A 16,700-nucleotide genomic window follows, 5' to 3' on the forward strand; every position below is an offset into this window, starting at 1 on the left:
CAAATCACCTCCCAGCCGTCACCAGCCAAGGGGACCACTTTGCAAAGATGGAAGAGAGTTGGGATATTTCCATCAGTCAGGAGCATCCCAGGCTGTGCCAAACCTCTGTGGGGTGGAGGGAGGCAAAGCTTGGCATGGCCCAAGATGCCAAAATCAGTTGGGGCTCTGCAGACATGGTCAGTGACTGCTGTTGTACTTGCACAAAAACAAGTGCAGTGCACTGGAATAAAGCTCCCTGTTGAGAGAGAGCTCACTCAGGACCTTGCATCCTCATTTTGGGAGGGGATGGGAGGGGAGCCAGAAAAACAACACGCTAATATTCGTATTTGAGGATTTAGCTCCTGGCTCCTGGGTGGGTTTGGAGGAGGTGGGTGTGAAGGGGAGCGTGCGCTCTCCTTTGCATGTGTTTGTACCCTTGTTGGGTATTTTTAGGCTGCAGACCGCAATGCTGCAATACCAGTGCTGGCTTCAAACCAGCTTGTTGGGGCATCGGTCACAGACAGGCTTTGGCAGCACGTTGCTCCACGCAGTTTAATTTAGCTTGCTGAGGAGGCTGTTGAATATGCAAGTGGTAATTGCTGCTCTCCTTTCCTTGAAGCAAAGGCGGAAGCGACACCGGGGTCCAATTTTCTTTTAATGACTGATTTCATTTAAACACTGCTCGGGGCAATGTAGGCTTGATGCCTTTTTTTTTTTTTTAGGGCTAGGGAAAGCTAAACTTGTATCTCTGTGCATCACTGAGCCCATAGCCTCTGTCTTGCATGGAGACCTCAGTCCATTCTGGTTGTATACGTGGGCTCCTCATCCTCTTCTCCCTGAGTTTCCAGGCTGAGCCCATCACACACACATTTCTGCCCTTGTGAAAGCAAAGTTGTTTGGGAGTGATTCAGCCCCACCACTCCTGCCTTGGGATTTGGGACTTGGCTACAAGTTCCCTCAATGACTCTTCCCATCCTATCTTCCCTGGCTCTGTACATACAGGGGCAATTAAACTTAATTTATTCTGGCCCGTTCAATAGAAGAGGCCAGAAGGCACCATTAGATCACAATCTGACTTAAATTTATTGATCTAATTAGCGGTCAAAGGTACAAGCAGGAGGTGGGGGCAGGACACTTAACATATGATGCTGTGTAGAACTTGTCCCTTCTGTTCTCCTTAACACAGGCCTCCAGATTGCCAGGGGCTGCTGCTTTTTCTTCTTGAATAACCAATTTCTGTAGGATTTGCAGGGAAGGAGGAGGCTGTGTAGCTGGACTTTGTTCTGACGATGCAATCTGCGCTGTCTGCAGCTCCCAACGACCTGCCAGGGAGCTGTGTTTTGATTTTGATCCATCATGTCAATGAATATTCATCAGACTTCTGAAGGTTTAATGCTGTTTGCCTGGTAGCTAACATATTCCCTCTCTAACCTTTTTTTAGCCTTGGTTGCTAATAATCTACAGCCCACTCAGCCTACATAATAGGGTGATTTGGTTTTTTAAATTGTTTATAGATGAAAATGAGGAACCTCAATAGCTCTAGAACTGGAAGCAGCTCAAAAATACCTTGTCTTGGTTGCTACATGACTGTCTGCTTTAAAACCCAAAATAAAACCTTGCCTTTTGGTCTGTCATTCAGACTCCTTGTAGAACATTGTCAGGAGTGTGTATCTCTGAAGAGCAGGTGTTGTTCTCATAAAAGCTTTCCATACATTTCTGTAAGCCCAAGTCAGAGCTTGTATCGTAGCAGCAGGTTTCAAGGACGAGGTTGACGTGGTGTTGAAAAGGGGATGGAAAATGCTCCCTGGAAGAGGAGAAATGGGTCTGTTTGCTCCAGACCAGCTGCAGGAGCAGGATCAGGCCCTGCTTTGGGAAGAGTGTGGCTGTACCCATGGACTTGCAATGACCAGGTAACCAAACTTTGCACAGCTGAGGACACGTGGGTTGGGACAGAGCTCCTGTGCCAGGCACAAAATGCTGGGCAGCCACCAGCGTCTCCCTTTGTGCCCTGCCCCCTGTGGCTCTTTAAAACCCAAACCTTCAGTGTTTTGCTCCACGTTGGAGCGAAAGAGATCTGTGTGCCTTTGGCTTTTTGTTTCCCTCCCTTCTTTAGGAAAGAAACTCCCCAGCAGGTCCCAGAACTCTCCTGACACCGAAGGGATGCCAGCAGGCTGCTAATGGATTTGCTGCGGTGTTGGCTGCCGGGGAGCCGTGATGAGAGAGCTTTCATGGCAGCTGAAATTCCTCCAGTGGCTGCGTATTTCTACATCCGAGATGCAAAAATGTGAAATGAGATTTGGGGCCCTTCAGGAAGGGAGACCCACTGGACCTGGGCACAGAGCAGTTGCACAGCCTGGGATTATCCTGTGTGAAGACCCAGTAGCTGTTTCCCATCATTCATGGCTCAGCAGATGATTACACCATGTGCTAAAAACATGCCACGGAGATAATTTCAAGGGTTGGATCCTCTGTTAAAGTACTGTGGGTAGAGCCTGAATTTTCTGCAAGGTCCCTATTTTGAGAGGGCTGTGTTTGCCATACTATGGTGGTGCAACGTCTGACCCCTAGTCTGTCCCCAGCCCTGGCTCTCCACAGGGCACAGCAGCTGTTTACTTGAGTGTATAAATCCATAGCTGGAGGGAATGGTTAGCTCCAGGGAGATCAGGCACTCCTCTACAAATACTGACCTTTTTTTCCCCGAGTCTCTTCATAGCTTTGTTAATAAATCTGAGTCATCCATATTTCAACCTTCTGCATTAACCTTGGCTGTTTGTCCCGTCTCTTAGCATCTCAGCGTCTTGTTTCGCAGGGATAAAATATGTGGGTGTGTAGCTTTGTAAGACAAATGTTTAGGCTTTTCAAAAATTCCCCACTTTGCTGGTTGATTTGTCGCGTTAGAGTGTTTCTCCTCCGTCCTCATTCCTCGTAGGTGGCCCTCCTCTTGAGTCTCAATTTTGGGGCAATATTTACCTGGTCCTTGCTGTTGTCAATCAGCCAAGACACGTGACTCCTGCCCTGAGCTTTGCTCCCAACCTGGGTTTCAGAAATCAGCAAAACCCAAGCTGAGCGCCGGCGTGAGCGGTGCCGGACGTCAGCACTGCATAGGAAAATCTGAGCTACCGGCACCGTGTGATTTTTATCAGCTGAAGTCGCGTCTTGTAAATATTTACTGGAATTTCAAGTAGGGTTTATCTAATTAAGGCCAAGTAAAACTTTCCATGAAGAAGAGCCTCCCTACCGGTGGTTGCTGGTGGATGTTTAGGGGCACGTTTAAGAGCTGCGTGCAGGATATTTTCTCAGATCTGCTGCCGTCTGTGGCTCGGGGCATCATGTGCCACATGAGGTCTTCAAGGACTGAGTCACCCGTGGTGGGAACCTGGTGGCCCCAAGCACATCCAGCTGTTCCTGGCAGCAGCCTCCGAAATGTGCCATACCCGTGGAATGAGGGAGTATGAGGTGGGGGTATGGGACAGGGACTGGCCTGGCTGCCGTGGCACGGGGAGGTTGGTTCAGACTTGCTGGGATTGGCAGCAGTGGTTCAGCCCAGGACTCCTCATCCCACGGGAGCGGTGGCGTGACCCCCCTGCCGCTGCCAGCTCTGGCACAAGGCGAAGCAAATGCATCTTTTTAATTCGCGTGGTCGTCAAGGTTGCCAGGACTGTAAACGTCAAATCTGAGCAGAAATATTTGGCACGAAAACCGTCTCCGCTCTTCCCCTCCGTGCTGAGCGCGTGGGTGGCTCGATTCCTCCTCCCCTCCGCGGGACGGGAGCGCAGCGCTGCGGGGCGGCTGCTCGAGCCTCCTCTCTTCTCTTCCCTGCAGGATCTAGTGCCCGGGAGGGAGGGACGCAGAGGATCTTGGCCATGGCCCCGAGGAAGAGGAGCGGTCGGGGGATCTCCTTCATCTTCTGCTGCTTCCGCAGCAGCGACCACCCCGAGATCACGTACCGGCTGCGCAATGACAGCAGCTTCGCCCTGCAGACCATGGAGCCCTCGCTGCCCATGCCGCCGGTGGAGGAACTGGATGCCATGTTCACCGAGCTGGTGGTAAGTAGGATACTTTTTAGTTCTAGTTTTTGCTCGCTCTTTGCAGTCTCTCCAGCCTTGGTTTGGAGTTTTCGGGCAAACTCGGGCGTGACGGGAGCGTCAGGCGATGCTGTTGCAAGTGGTGGTGTGCTGAGCGCTGAGCTCTGCTCCTCCCTGAAGTCCTGCCAGTTTGGGGTGGTTTCTCTTTCTCATTAGAAAGCCTTAATTTCTTAGAGCAGGAGTTGGGGCTCTAACGAGGGGAGTCCCAAGCTGGTAAAGCAGGTTATCCCCTGTAGGTGCAAAGAGATTTTACTTGCTGAGCACTCAACCTCACAGAAATCCTCAGGTGTGGGCTAAATTGAAATTTGTAAAGTCAGGGTATTGTTTCTTTATCCCTCAGTTCCAAAACTTGGAAAAACACGGATTAAGAAAAATATCGAAAGCCAAAAAAACTTTAGTTTTCTCAAATTTAAAACATTTTGGTGTGATATGATGGATAGTGTTCTACTTTGAGTTGGTTCAACAGGGAAATGGGGTTTCCCTAGAGTGCTTGGATGCATAGAGGGAGCTGAAAGTCGTGATGCCGGTTGGTCACACCTGGTGATATAGCACATCCCATTAGATGCCAGGCAGCATGGTTCTGGTGAACCAGGCCTCTTGGTAGAGGAGAGCTCCAGGCTGTATTATAAAGGCTCATTTTGCCCAGACGTCCTTCTCCATGGGCAGGATGAGATGTCTGGCAGACCGGAACACCAACACAGCACAGTGGGGATGAAGGAGGACTCTTCTTGCAGCAGTCCTGCAAACTGCCAGTGGTCAGGTTGGGTTTGTTCAGGTGGAGTGACTGCCTCTGTCACATGTTATTGTCCACTGGTAACTTGGCCAAATCAGGTTTTCCTGGGGAAATTCTTTCCCATGGATCACTCTCCTCATGCCCCAGCCAAAGGCCTGTTGCTCTGTGGCTCAGTGTCACAAGCCAGGCTGAAACAGGCATCTGTGCAGGAGGCTCATGTGCTGGAGCTCCACCAAGCCTGTGGCAACCTCATCTCAGCCCAGGCTTGTCAAAGTGTCTCCCCTAAATTCATCCAAATGCTTCGTTCAGTGGCAGTACCACAGGGAACCACTGTGAATGCAGCGAGGCAGGAGCCCAGCAGTCCCAGCGGGAACCAATCCAGCCTGGGGCATGCCCTGGTGTGGCCTCTCTGCTCTCCAGCCCTTGCTCTGTGCTGCCGAGATTTTTACTTTTTTCCCCCCAGTCAAGGGTGAGAAAAAGGCTCAGAGGCAGCTGCTGCTCCAGGGCATGCTGGCAGCAGGACCCATGCTGGCTCCCTGGGGACTGAGATCATACAGGGAGGGGGACAACGGGTGCCCACCGTGCTCCTGTGCAAGCAGCTGCAACCCCTGGCTCCCCCAAAACAGGCAGATTTTGACCCAAGGCAGCGCCAGGTGGGAGGGAGGGTGAAGCCAAACTCTGCCCCATGGGCACAGAAGGGCAGATTCCCATTCAGGGGAGGGAAGTTGCAAATCCCCCCCTCCTTACAACAGCTCCTTCTTGCTCTCAGTAACCTGTTGGTGTCGGGTATTAAATTTCAGCATTAGTTAAATGGTTTGGAAGGCATCCCACTGTTCCTGTATAAACCCACTGTGTAAGATTTGGAAGAGAGACAGAGAAAGCACTCAGAGGTGCCGGGCTGATCTTTACGCCTGCGGGAACCCGGTGCCACCGGCCTGTCGTGCTCGGCCATCCGGGGTGGGATGGCTTGTGCCTGCTCTGTGGGACTAAGGCTCCCTCCAAAGTCCTTGGTTGTCTCAGTCACTTGGGTTGAGGGAAGTCAAAAGGGTTGGAGGGAATCCGGAGGCTTTGCCAATTGGAGTTGGTCCTTGGCCAGCTCTTCTCTTGCAGCTTAATAGTGACTTTTCTGCCCCATTTGTTCCCTTTAGGGACTCAGAGTGGCAGGGATGGAGGCTATCAGGCCTGGGATGGAGAGTATCTTTGGGGACAGTGCAGCAGAGGGTTTGGTCACCTGGATGGACAGTCCTTCCACAGACATCAACAACCAAGCAGGATCCTTGATTTGCAAATCCCAGCCTACTGCTTACATCAGAGGGCAAAATCTCTTTCTTTTTAGAGCCATCCTGCAAAATATTCTCCGGGCTTCGTGTGTTTTTAAATGTGCCTGTTTGTCTGAGGCAGGAAACATCCGTAGCATGAGAAATCATTGATTGTCCCGTGCCAGCGGCAGAGAATGAGGGCCTGAGCTGCAGAGGGACATGGAGCAGCTGTGACTCCCAAGGTCAGCTAAAGGCTTGAGCTGCTCTCCCGATGTCTGTTTTTTGGCCTGCTTTATGTTAGATGGACTCTTTGGATTTTAATTAGAATAGGTAAATAGAATCGTTAAATAGTTGGGGGGGTTGTTCTGTGGCTGTGGAAGGGTTTTTCAGGAGGAACAACAGGGAAACAAACAGGGGATGTTTTGGGGGGATTTTTTTCTTTTTTTTTGCCTAGGTACAAAATGCAGCAATTAGCCTGTAGGAAATGCCTGCTGTTCATCCCAGGCTGCAGGGATGATGCTCCCTGTCCCAGCCGTCTGTGTGCAGCAGTTTGGGGCTTTTCCCTGGCTCGGGTCAGATGCAGATGTTGTTGCTGTGGTCAGTGACTGATCACCGCTTCCTCCCAGAGGACCCTTTTCCCTTTCCCTTCCTTTCCCCTTGCCTGAGCTGAATGGTTTTTGTTGGAGTATTGTTGGGATGTCGCTCAAGCGGGCACCGGCCCTGTCTGAAAGGCTTTTCTTTGTCCGCTGTCCTGCCGGGGCTCCGGCCAGGCTCAGCCACCCAGGGAGGAGCAGGTGCTGGCAGAGAGGCACAAACAAAAGCGGGGTATTTCAACGAGATTTACTGATTTGCAGCTCCTTTGGCTGGGACAGGGCTTTATGATTTTGTGCAGCTTTCGTTGCATCGACACCAGTGTGTCCTGCCGGCTCGGGTCGGCGGTGTTTGCTTCCTTGTGCAGGGGTGAGGTACCTGCCAGGCACATCCATTGGATTTAAGGAGGTTCAGGAGCCATCAGTCCTCCTGTAGGACACATCAGGAGGATGGCTGTGCTGTGGGGCTGCTCGGCCCTGGTGATGAGGAAATCTGGGGTTACACGAACTGCCTGCGAACCAAGGGAACAAAGCTGTGCCATCTGCCACAGCTTCTTTCAAGAGGCTCCTGCGTATCCAGCCTAACAATACAGCATTTCTTCAAAGGCTGAAATCTTGCTTGCACTCTCAGAGAAAGCACTTGCAAAGCTCCACATAATGGTGCCATATGGTAGATCTTGCTGTAACAATCCTCTCTATTTTCCGCCAGCAACTAGACTTTCCACCAGATGGGTAAATGACTGATGTCCTTTATATCTGCTTAACACTCCTTGTCACCCTGAGGTTTGTAATGAAACTCTCTGTGTGTGGTGCTGTGCATCGGCCCTGTGGGACGTGCACTGGGCAGGGGGGTGGAATAGCTTGGTTTGGAGAGGGTACAGGAGCCCCTTTCTCTCTTCACAGTAAGGTTGGGTCACAGCAGCATCTCCATCCCACCAGTAAGGGAGAGGTGCTCTGGTGACTCCTCAGGTAGCTTGGATTCTCAGAGGAGCTGCTAAGCCTGCTGTGGCTTTGCTTGCCCCTGGAGCACAAGGTGCTGCCTCTCCCTGGTCCTACACCTTGCTCCCAGCCTGAATTCCTGCAGGCAGAGGAATGGGCTCAGAGGAGATGCTGCCCCAGACGCTCCTCAATGCTTGTCCTCTCCAGGCTTTGAGGAAATTACATTTACTGTTCTTGATGGGGCTTCTCAGACTTTTCAGCTCTGACTTAGTGACACAGAAGAAATTAGAGTAGTCTCCATCTAGCCTTAGCCCTGTATCCTCCCTGTGATATGCAGCAGCTCATTTTTGACCTATGCAACCAGCGCAGGTAACCTTCCCTGTGTCCCTCCACCCAGACTCCAGCAGCTGACAAGTTTTCAGAGACCTGGGGAGGTGACTTCAGGAGTTAATTGGCTGTGCAGTGTCTTCAGCCCCCCAGGCTCAGGATGGGAGCAGACCCTTGCCCCTTACTCACACATGGTCTCCAAAGTGCTGGGCTTTATGCCTTCCCCTCCCGCGGTGTGGAAGGCTGCTGTATCCCTCCCTGCTGCTTTATGAAGCAGTGGAAACTTGGGAGCCTGAGGAACAATAAAAAGGTCTCTGGCAGCTTATAAGATTTATCACAGCATTTGTTTTTGCTGTACTTGGGGCAACTGATGCATTTCATCCTTGCCGTTCTCTGGATGCTGTGAGCTGGGAGATAGTTAGGAGATAGCATCCCCTGTCAGAGACATTAATTCTGGTGCCTTTGGAAAGCTTCATGATGGGCAACAGGTCTGTGGCTCACCAGTGCTTGGGTAGAATGCTCCATGTGTAACTGTCCCATGGAGCCATGCCATCCCTTCCTCTCAGCATGCCAGGATGATTGCTGTTTTATATGCTGCTGGAACAGGGAGCAGAGAACAATCCCAGTGTGAGGAGAAATTGGTGGTGCAGTCAGTATGAGTGCTATGTGTCAGTAACAGCACCAGGTTGGGAGCTCGTTGCTAGTGCTATCCAGTTGTACTTAGGAACTTCAGTAATGTGCTTTTTCTCCGGTATCTAATCCAATAAGGGGAAAGTATGAGGTTTTGGGCCTTGCAAAACAACACGGCTTTTAAGTAGCAGCTGAGGGATCAGCTGCAAAGCCAAGCTTTGCATTTCATGCTTGCAGGTCAGCTGTCTGTTTTGCTGCCTGGTCCTTGCAGCATTAAGGACTTCAGGATTTTGAGAGCCATTTCCCCTATATCTGCAAAGAAAAGCATGTGGTTGGTACCCAGAAAAAAAATTACAATTTGCCCTTGAGTCCTGGGCAAACTACCCCTTTCTGCAGAATCTGTCCAGGGCCAGACACTCAGTGTGAGGTTCCTGATCTCCATCCCACTGCTGTCACCCAAGATCAAGCTCCCTTGGCTTATGAATCACTTTTAAGGAGGAAAACCAAATGATTGAGTAATGCCTGCTTTTAAATTCACTCTTCACTGGGCTGCCCAGGTTCTGCTCTTTGGATGTGAACAGCCTGGACCTGCCATGCTCCCGTCCCAGCCCGCTGCTCGCGGCGCTGGTTTTCATCACCTCGTGGAGTTAACACCCTCAGAGATAATCTCTTAAATGTATGTTTTGATGGGTAAGCATTTGATAGAGAAGTTGCACACCTACTTGGTGAGAAAATAAGGGTTTTCTGCCTAAACGGATTCCCTGGCCCTGAATGAAGCAATCCACTGAGGAACGCTATATTTCAGCTGAAACACTCCTGTAATTGCAGTATCTGTTACAGCTGCAAACTAGTGTGGGGGTTTGCCCAAAAACCATGTTGTTCCCAACTCGTAACTTTACAAAGGAGCCGTGTTACTGCACAATGTGAACCCCAGCTGAAGGCAGAGAGAACATAAGAAACCCCTTTGTTTCCAGGAGAAGTACAACCAAAGTGGAAAAATTATATGATCTACCTGCTAAATGCTTTCCACTTTGCACTTCGTAAAAGAGGAGGCCACATCCCTGGGAGGTGCCTGGGCAGCTCGTTTGGTAATGCACTGGTGACCTTAACTGGGGCATTAAGATTTTTTGGCTGGCACTTGCTCAGTGTTTCTGGCACAGGTCACCATGGAGTCCCAGGCCTTTGGATGGGGAATTTGCTCCAGCAGCAGTCGTCTTCCTGACTGCTCAATGGTTGGGTGGTGTTGTTGGAGGATTATGAGCAGGATTGAGCAGCACGTGAGTTGTGATTTATCATCGACTTCAGCTGGAAGTGTTCGTGCTGGGAGTAGTCTGTGCCTGCCTTGTATCCATTTGCAGGTACAAGTGGAAGCTGTTCCTACCACTGTAGTATCTGTTGCTGGCAGAGTCTGGGTGTTCCTCAGCGTGGGAACATCACCGAGGTCAGCTTTTGGCAGCCGAGGCTTTCCACAGCCCTGCAGGCAGGATCCTGCCTGAGCCCCCCAGTGGACCTAATTCCCATCAGTTCCAGTGTTCAAGTCCACACTTACTTACAGCGATCAGCTTCCCTTTCCCTGCAACACCCAACATCTCTAAGCCAGTCTGATGCCTGCTTTGCACTAGGCATCCTGCTGGATGTCAGATCTTGAAATCATAGAAATCACAGAATGATTTGGGTTGGAAGGGACCTTAAAAGATGATCTCATTCCAATGTCCCTGCCATGGGCAGGGACACCTTCCACTAGACCAGGTTGCTCCAAGTCTCATCCCTCCTCTGTCAGAAGTCAGATCCTCTCAGGGGGACTCTGCTTTGCACCTGAGTAATGTCTTTAAAATGTCTTTAGGACGCCAGGCGTGACTAAAGCCAGGGTTGTGGGGGAATAAGGATCACTTGTGTCCCACCCAGGCCATGTGTGTGCAAGGAGTCCATTTCCATCTTCCACTGCTCATCAGCATCAAGCTGTAGCTGCCTTCTGCTTCCCATGGCTGTGTCCTTCGGGTCCCACGCACACAGAGGTACATCGCGGGAAACTTTCAGGGTCAAGTTGGTGTGGGGCTTTGCAGCCTCTAATCCCCATCCAGCACCCTTCTGAAGCCCTTCCCAGGGCATTATCTGGGGAAACCTTGGCATGGTTTAGCCCCAGACCAACCATACACAGCTTCCTTACATGAGACATCCCTGTCAGGCACATCAGAAGCCACACTTGACCTGTTGACTTCACTGCCAGCTTCAGTAGCTCTCAGGGGTGCCAACAGCAGAGGCAGTATCTAAAAGCTGACTGAAAAGAGAGCTGCTGCCTTGGTTCTCTAAATAGGTGAGAAACTCACATCTGAAATATTATTTGTTTGCCAGCTCTGTGCTTTATTGATAGGAGATGCATCCACCAAAGGACAGCCATCCCCAGCTCTGGTTGATTTGATTTAATCCATTTTAGCTATCACAGTAGTAAATAATGGGCTGATACACTTTTTTGTTGTTGTTGTTTTCAGGGTTTATGTACAACTGGGTGGAAAAAATGCACTGGTGATGCACCTGCAGGGCTTCTAGGTCTGAGTGTGCTCTGCAGGGTAAAACTGTGTAGATCAATAACTCAGGCTGGAAAAGTATCCTGGGTTAATTAAAATGGGAGAAAGGTTTTCCAGATGAGGTCAGTGAAAAGGTCACAGGAGGCCAAGCTCAGTAAATAAAGTGAAAAAAAAAGTATATATGACGTTATAGATATATATCAAAACAAAAAAGAATGAGAAACCTAAGTAGATACTTCTCTTAGAATACACTAGTATTAAAATATAAACACCTTTAAAACCTTTAGCCTATTAAAATAATTAATTGAATTAAATAATATTAAAGAATTATGTGCTGTCTGCCTCAGTTAGGTGTTTGAACTGATGGGAGCATGAACCAGCTGCAGCTGGAGTTTATTGAAGAGCTAAATCAGCTGCTGATGGCCATAATCTTTCTGCAGAAGAAGAAAGGAATACATTTTTTATTTATGTCTGTCCAATGCTTTTAGGTCAATAACTGAGCAGGGTGGATTATGGTCTTCTCCAATCCAGGACTAAAAACTGAATGTGGGAAGAGGTTGACTAGGCATAAGCACTTTGAAGTGCTTCCACGTTATTCCTTGTTGCTGCTACTCATTCCCTTGCTGTAAGCAATTTCCTTTATTCAGGAAATTCATTACATGATAAAGGCAAAATGAATAATAATCTTCTATCTGTTATGCTTATTCATTAAGAAATATGAATAGTTGATTTTTGTTCATGTTCTGTAATTGCAGCTGCAGGTTCTCGTGGGTGAATTAAAAATACACAGTGATAATATTAGCAGGGGTTGGTTTGTCTGAGGGGTTGTTTCTAAGCTCCAGTGCTAGGGAGGAGGCGTTTTTATTACTAATACTAAAAATAAAAGACTTTTTAAGAAAAAAACACTGATATTAATCTGCATACACTGAGAATTCTAATTGCCTAAGTAAAGCTGCAGCTAGAGGAGCTCCTCCTGCGGCACAGGACGCATGTGAAGGCGGCTGCTTGTTCGCACTGTAACAGCCACTGATTAATATGTCTTACTTTTCAAGAAAACAGCTTAAAAATAACATAACAAGCTTCTGAGTTTTGCTGTGTGCCAGTTGCAGGGCTGGCAGGGGCAGGAAGGCAGCTGCTCCACCGGCCGTGCGGGCAGTGCCGTCCCGCGGCGGAAGAAGATTAGATGTGGAACGGGGGAGAAAATGCTGATTGCCATTTCCCTTGACACCACAGCGTTCTGGGATAAATCAGATTGATGAACTTGGGGAAGAATGCCTGGAAGAGAGTGAAAAAGTGATATGACCCCTGAGAAAGGAAGCCGATTGCAGGCTTCAGAAGGCCATTATTTATTGACTTTTTAATTCCCATGCTAGACCAGCTAATGCCAAATGTTGCCAAAAAGTTCCCACTTGTTTTTTTTTTCTTGCCATTTTTTTTCTTTTAAAAACAATCTCGGAGCTCTCAGGCTTTAATTGAGGATGCAGGAGATCTTACCTTTACGTGCTGTAGTCTTACAGAAGTTTCTAAACTCTCTGCATCCATCCAACAGGAGTAAATTCACTTGCTCTTTGTTATGTTGATCATTTGTTGATCCAGTGATGTCTTTCCATACATGTGTGTGTATACATGCACACATGTATGTATATGTAAACCCAGAGAGAGAGAGAAGTTGTGGATGACCCATTCCTGGGAGTGTTCAAAGCCACGTTGGATGGGCTTGGAACAACCTGGTCTAGTGGGTGGGTTGAAACTGCCTGATCTTTAAGGTCCCTTTCAACACAAGCCTTTCTGTGATTCTATATACATATATATGTATGTATATATAAACCCAGAACAAGCCAGCAAATTTTAATTAATCATGATTTCAATTATGGCAGTGGATGACCCCCACATCTCCTCCATGTTCTACAGTTACACAATTTGTCAGCCAGAAAAGTCCATTAGATTTAAAGGTTTTTCATCTTTTCTTCCTACAACCTCTAAGGATATTTTGGGATTGCAGACGGATGTATAGGGAGTTGTCCCATATTTAATCTCTGTTCTCCAGCTGCTTCTTTCAGAATGTTTGGTGGCCTGAAGGACCTGTGGGATGTAGGGGAAAAACCCCATGATGGTCTTTCTAGGGTGTTGTGGACATGGCTGGGCAGCACTCGGGCTCACCCAACTCCAAGAGCCCATCCTGGAAGTTGTTTCTGAAGTCCTAGGGTGTTGTTTCTGAAGTCAAGAGATTTGCAGCGTCCTGCTGCCTTCCTGCTGTTGCCCTCATTAAAGTCAGCCCATGGGAGATGCACATTAAAACATCCACCGTGGTGTGAGTGAAGTGGCAGGGACAGAAGCTTGCACTGAGGACCATGCTGTGAGTCTGAGGCTGGACTTGATGCTTTTCCTGCTGGGAGGGCCAAACACTTATTCTGGTGGCTGTGCCTCCTTTTTTGGCTCGATCTGGCATTGCCAGGGAGATTACAGGGGCTGCAAACCAGAGAGGCTGTGGCGTCTCCCTCCTTGGAGATACTCAAAAGCCATCTGTACATTGTCCTGGGCAATGGCTCTGGTGGCCTTGCTTGATCAGGTACTTGGACCAGGGGACTCCTGATGACCCCAGACTCCCAGTTGCCAGCTCAGGGAGGTACAGACCATTGGAATATCTGCCCCTGAGTGCCACTGTGTGTCCTCCAAGGGAAAGGTATAGACCACTTGATGAGAACTTGTTTGGCCCATGGGATTGTGCTCTCAGCGTGCACATTTCTAAGGTAGCTTTAGGAGGACAGTGTGGGATCACCTTCAGTGGAGCTCATTCTGTACTCAGAGAGAGGGGGAGGTTTTCTTGGCTAGAACAGAGGGCCATCAGCAAAGCAAACTGTACAGAACTGTTGTACCTCCTAGAAATAGAAACTACACACAGAGACTCAAAGCTCCCCTATGAGATTTTTTGAAAACCATATTCAAATGAAGATTTAATGTGGAAACATGTTTCCTGATGTAAAGGTGAATAGTTTAACTGTATGTGATGAATATTTAAGGGTAGTGTATCTCCTTCCAGTAAAAACACTCTGGGCAGAGACTTCCTTTTGGTAGCAAAATGAGGCAGTTATTTTACGTGCCTTTGACCCGATTCCAAAAAAATACTAAAAATAGTAAAGTTGGCAGATTCTGACATGGGAGGCAGCCAGGTGGAAGGGGCAGAGCTGTGAAAGGGGAGGCTGAAGTAAAGGCTGTGAGGGTGATGGACACTGACCCACTGTTTATCTTCTCACTCTTCAGCAGCCAACACCGCACACTGTAGCAGGAGTCCTTGGACTGCAAATGGCCCATAAAATGAATTGCCAGTTAAAATCACCTAATTATCGAGCTTGTGATTATTAATTGAAGGCAGATATGGCTTTGAGGTTCTGCACAGCTTCTCTGCTGTGCAACAATTCCACTGTGCAATTTTTAAAGCCTTTATCGGAGCTGCATTTGTATGGTGGGTTGTGAGCCCCTGGAAAACTGCTGATGTTCCTGTCCTCTCTTGATCTTCTGGAGTTTGAAGGGCAGTTTCTGAGCAGCCTGCTTGGGGCCAAGGAGCACTAAGGTACACATCAGTGAACATAAGCAAAGGGCTGGAGGTGTCTGCAGGAATCCCCATGCCCGTAAAACCAGCAAAGATCTGACTCTTCACGGTTGAGTCACTGTTACGGCTCAGGATAACAGTCGTTAGTCACTGATTATGAGGATTGTTGTATTCACTGGGTGCCACATAGTATTTATTTAAACACCTCTCCCAAGCATCCTGCAAGATATCATTAGGTAGGTGTTGTTGAGTGATGCGGGGCTGTGATGACTGAACATGTTAGAGCTGGGGCACAATGAAATGTACTGTGTGAGACTCAGAAGCATTTCTGCACCTTTTTTGGATGTGTTTGCACGTTGTCATGTACCAATACCTAATATGTTCTTCTGCTTTGTCCCTTCTTGCTCCCGCTTAGGCTTCAGCTCAGTTTGGATTTTTTTTTCCCCTGGTTGATAAATCTTTGCATTTGCTCGAGATGTCTTTTTAGGGTATGGGTATTTTGAAGGTTTCAAAAAATATTTTCCTAAGGAGCCACATACAGATGTGTGTGCCTGGTGCTTTCATGCCTGATTATCAGATTCACATGGCCAGAAAGTGGGGTCACAATGGAAGCACTATCCTGCACTCACTCAAACTTGCCCAAGGCTGGGGCGGAGGTTGGTTGCTTGATATGAATCTCTGACCTCCCAGATTGTAACAACATGGAGAGGTTTGAAAATGGCACTCTTTGGAGGAGTCCCTAGCACGGGTTCTCCTCCCTGGGTGCAGGAGAATGAGGTGTATCTCGCATTGGGCTCAGGCTTTCCCAGTCCTTGCTTTTTTTCCCAGTCTCTGTCACAGCAGCATGTTTATTTCTGTTCTAAGGATGTCTTCCAAGTCTGCTTCCAGAGCTCCACCAGCATCAGCTGTGTGCAGCACAGTGGTTTTGAAGAGTCAGTCAGTATGAGGGGGAAAAAGTCAAGGAAAAGGCAGAGCTTCTCCATGCATATACAATGGAAAAAGCTCCACAATACCCTTCCTTTTGAGGAGTAATTTCATCAAGAAGTGCAATCAATACCTGCAGTGGATATATAAGCCTTTCCGAGGTGTTGCAGCTCTCTGTCACTGGGTGTTGTGCTGGAGGGCCCTGGGTTTGGGTTACAAGGTAGCTGAAGGTTCCCTTCCCTGGCTTCTGGGTGCAATATGAGCTTCGAATAGATCAGCTGAATTTCCTGGTGGCCTGCAGACTTGCTGATGCAGGGACCCATCTTTTCCCAGAGGTGTCTTGCTCAACCTTCCCCAAATGGGACTCTGATGGGGGTACAGGAGCTACCAGTTTTAATTGATAAGTGTTACTGTTCAGGCATGGAAACTTTAACAGGTCTCTTTTTAGTTGCTGGCATTAAGGGTGTAATTTTTAATGGGGATCCCCTTACTTAAATCTGCTGTCTGGGTGGGATGAGTTGGCTGTAGGCCATGGCAGGGCTCTTCTCAGTCCTTCTGCAGCATCTGCAGCATCTCCAGCATCTCACTACAGCCCCAAAACCACTCCAGCATGAGGTTTGTCATCAATTTTAAGATGACAAAGAGATTTTAAGAGACATCCATGGTTGAAAGATCAATGTTGGCTTTAGCAATGAGCCTCTCAGCCCTGCCTGAATGTTTTATTTAGTTCCTTGATAAAAGCTTTGACCTACATCTAGCACCAGGAAGCGATGAGGCTTTGATAATACTCGGGCATCCCAGCGGAGGGCACGCTGCTAACCGAGCCTCCAAGTTGCAAATGGATGTGTCCTTTAAAACAACATCAGATAAACCAATAAAGGCTTCAGTCAGTAAACAGCTTTATCTCTGCCAGGCAGTACGTGATCCAGTTTTGATGGAGAAGATGTACCTCTTTATGAACTGTAGGTATTAGGAAAAAAGCTTTCTATTTTTAGTTATAGGAAAACAAAGCAAAAGCCAAAACACCTGCAGTTTTTGATGATATGAGTGTGTCAGTGATGGAAATGGGCTGGACCACTTGGGGTGAGGTGCTCAATGAAGCAGTGATGTTAAAATAGAAAGGTCTTGTTTGAATTTTCCTTTGCTGTACATGTCTTAG

At 48.4% G+C, this 16,700-nt stretch overlaps 1 protein-coding gene across 3 annotated transcripts in view; it reads left to right on the forward strand.

The window, feature by feature from the left end:
- The window catches only part of DAAM1 (dishevelled associated activator of morphogenesis 1), a 95,241-nt gene that overhangs the window by 35,754 nt on the left and 42,787 nt on the right, over positions 1-16,700 (forward strand). For 2 of the 3 annotated variants that reach the window (XM_027638004.1, XM_027638006.1), the window contains exon 1: positions 3,843-4,025. In XM_027638004.1, the coding sequence (XP_027493805.1) occupies positions 3,843-4,025 (183 nt within the window). Of the gene's footprint in view, positions 1-3,801; positions 4,026-16,700 lie in introns of those variants that run through there. The other variant, XM_027638003.1, reaches the window with a different exon arrangement.

This window comes from Corapipo altera, unplaced genomic scaffold (genome assembly GCF_003945725.1).
Source record: "Corapipo altera isolate COAL_440 unplaced genomic scaffold, ASM394572v1 23, whole genome shotgun sequence".
Lineage (NCBI taxonomy): Eukaryota > Metazoa > Chordata > Aves > Passeriformes > Pipridae > Corapipo > Corapipo altera.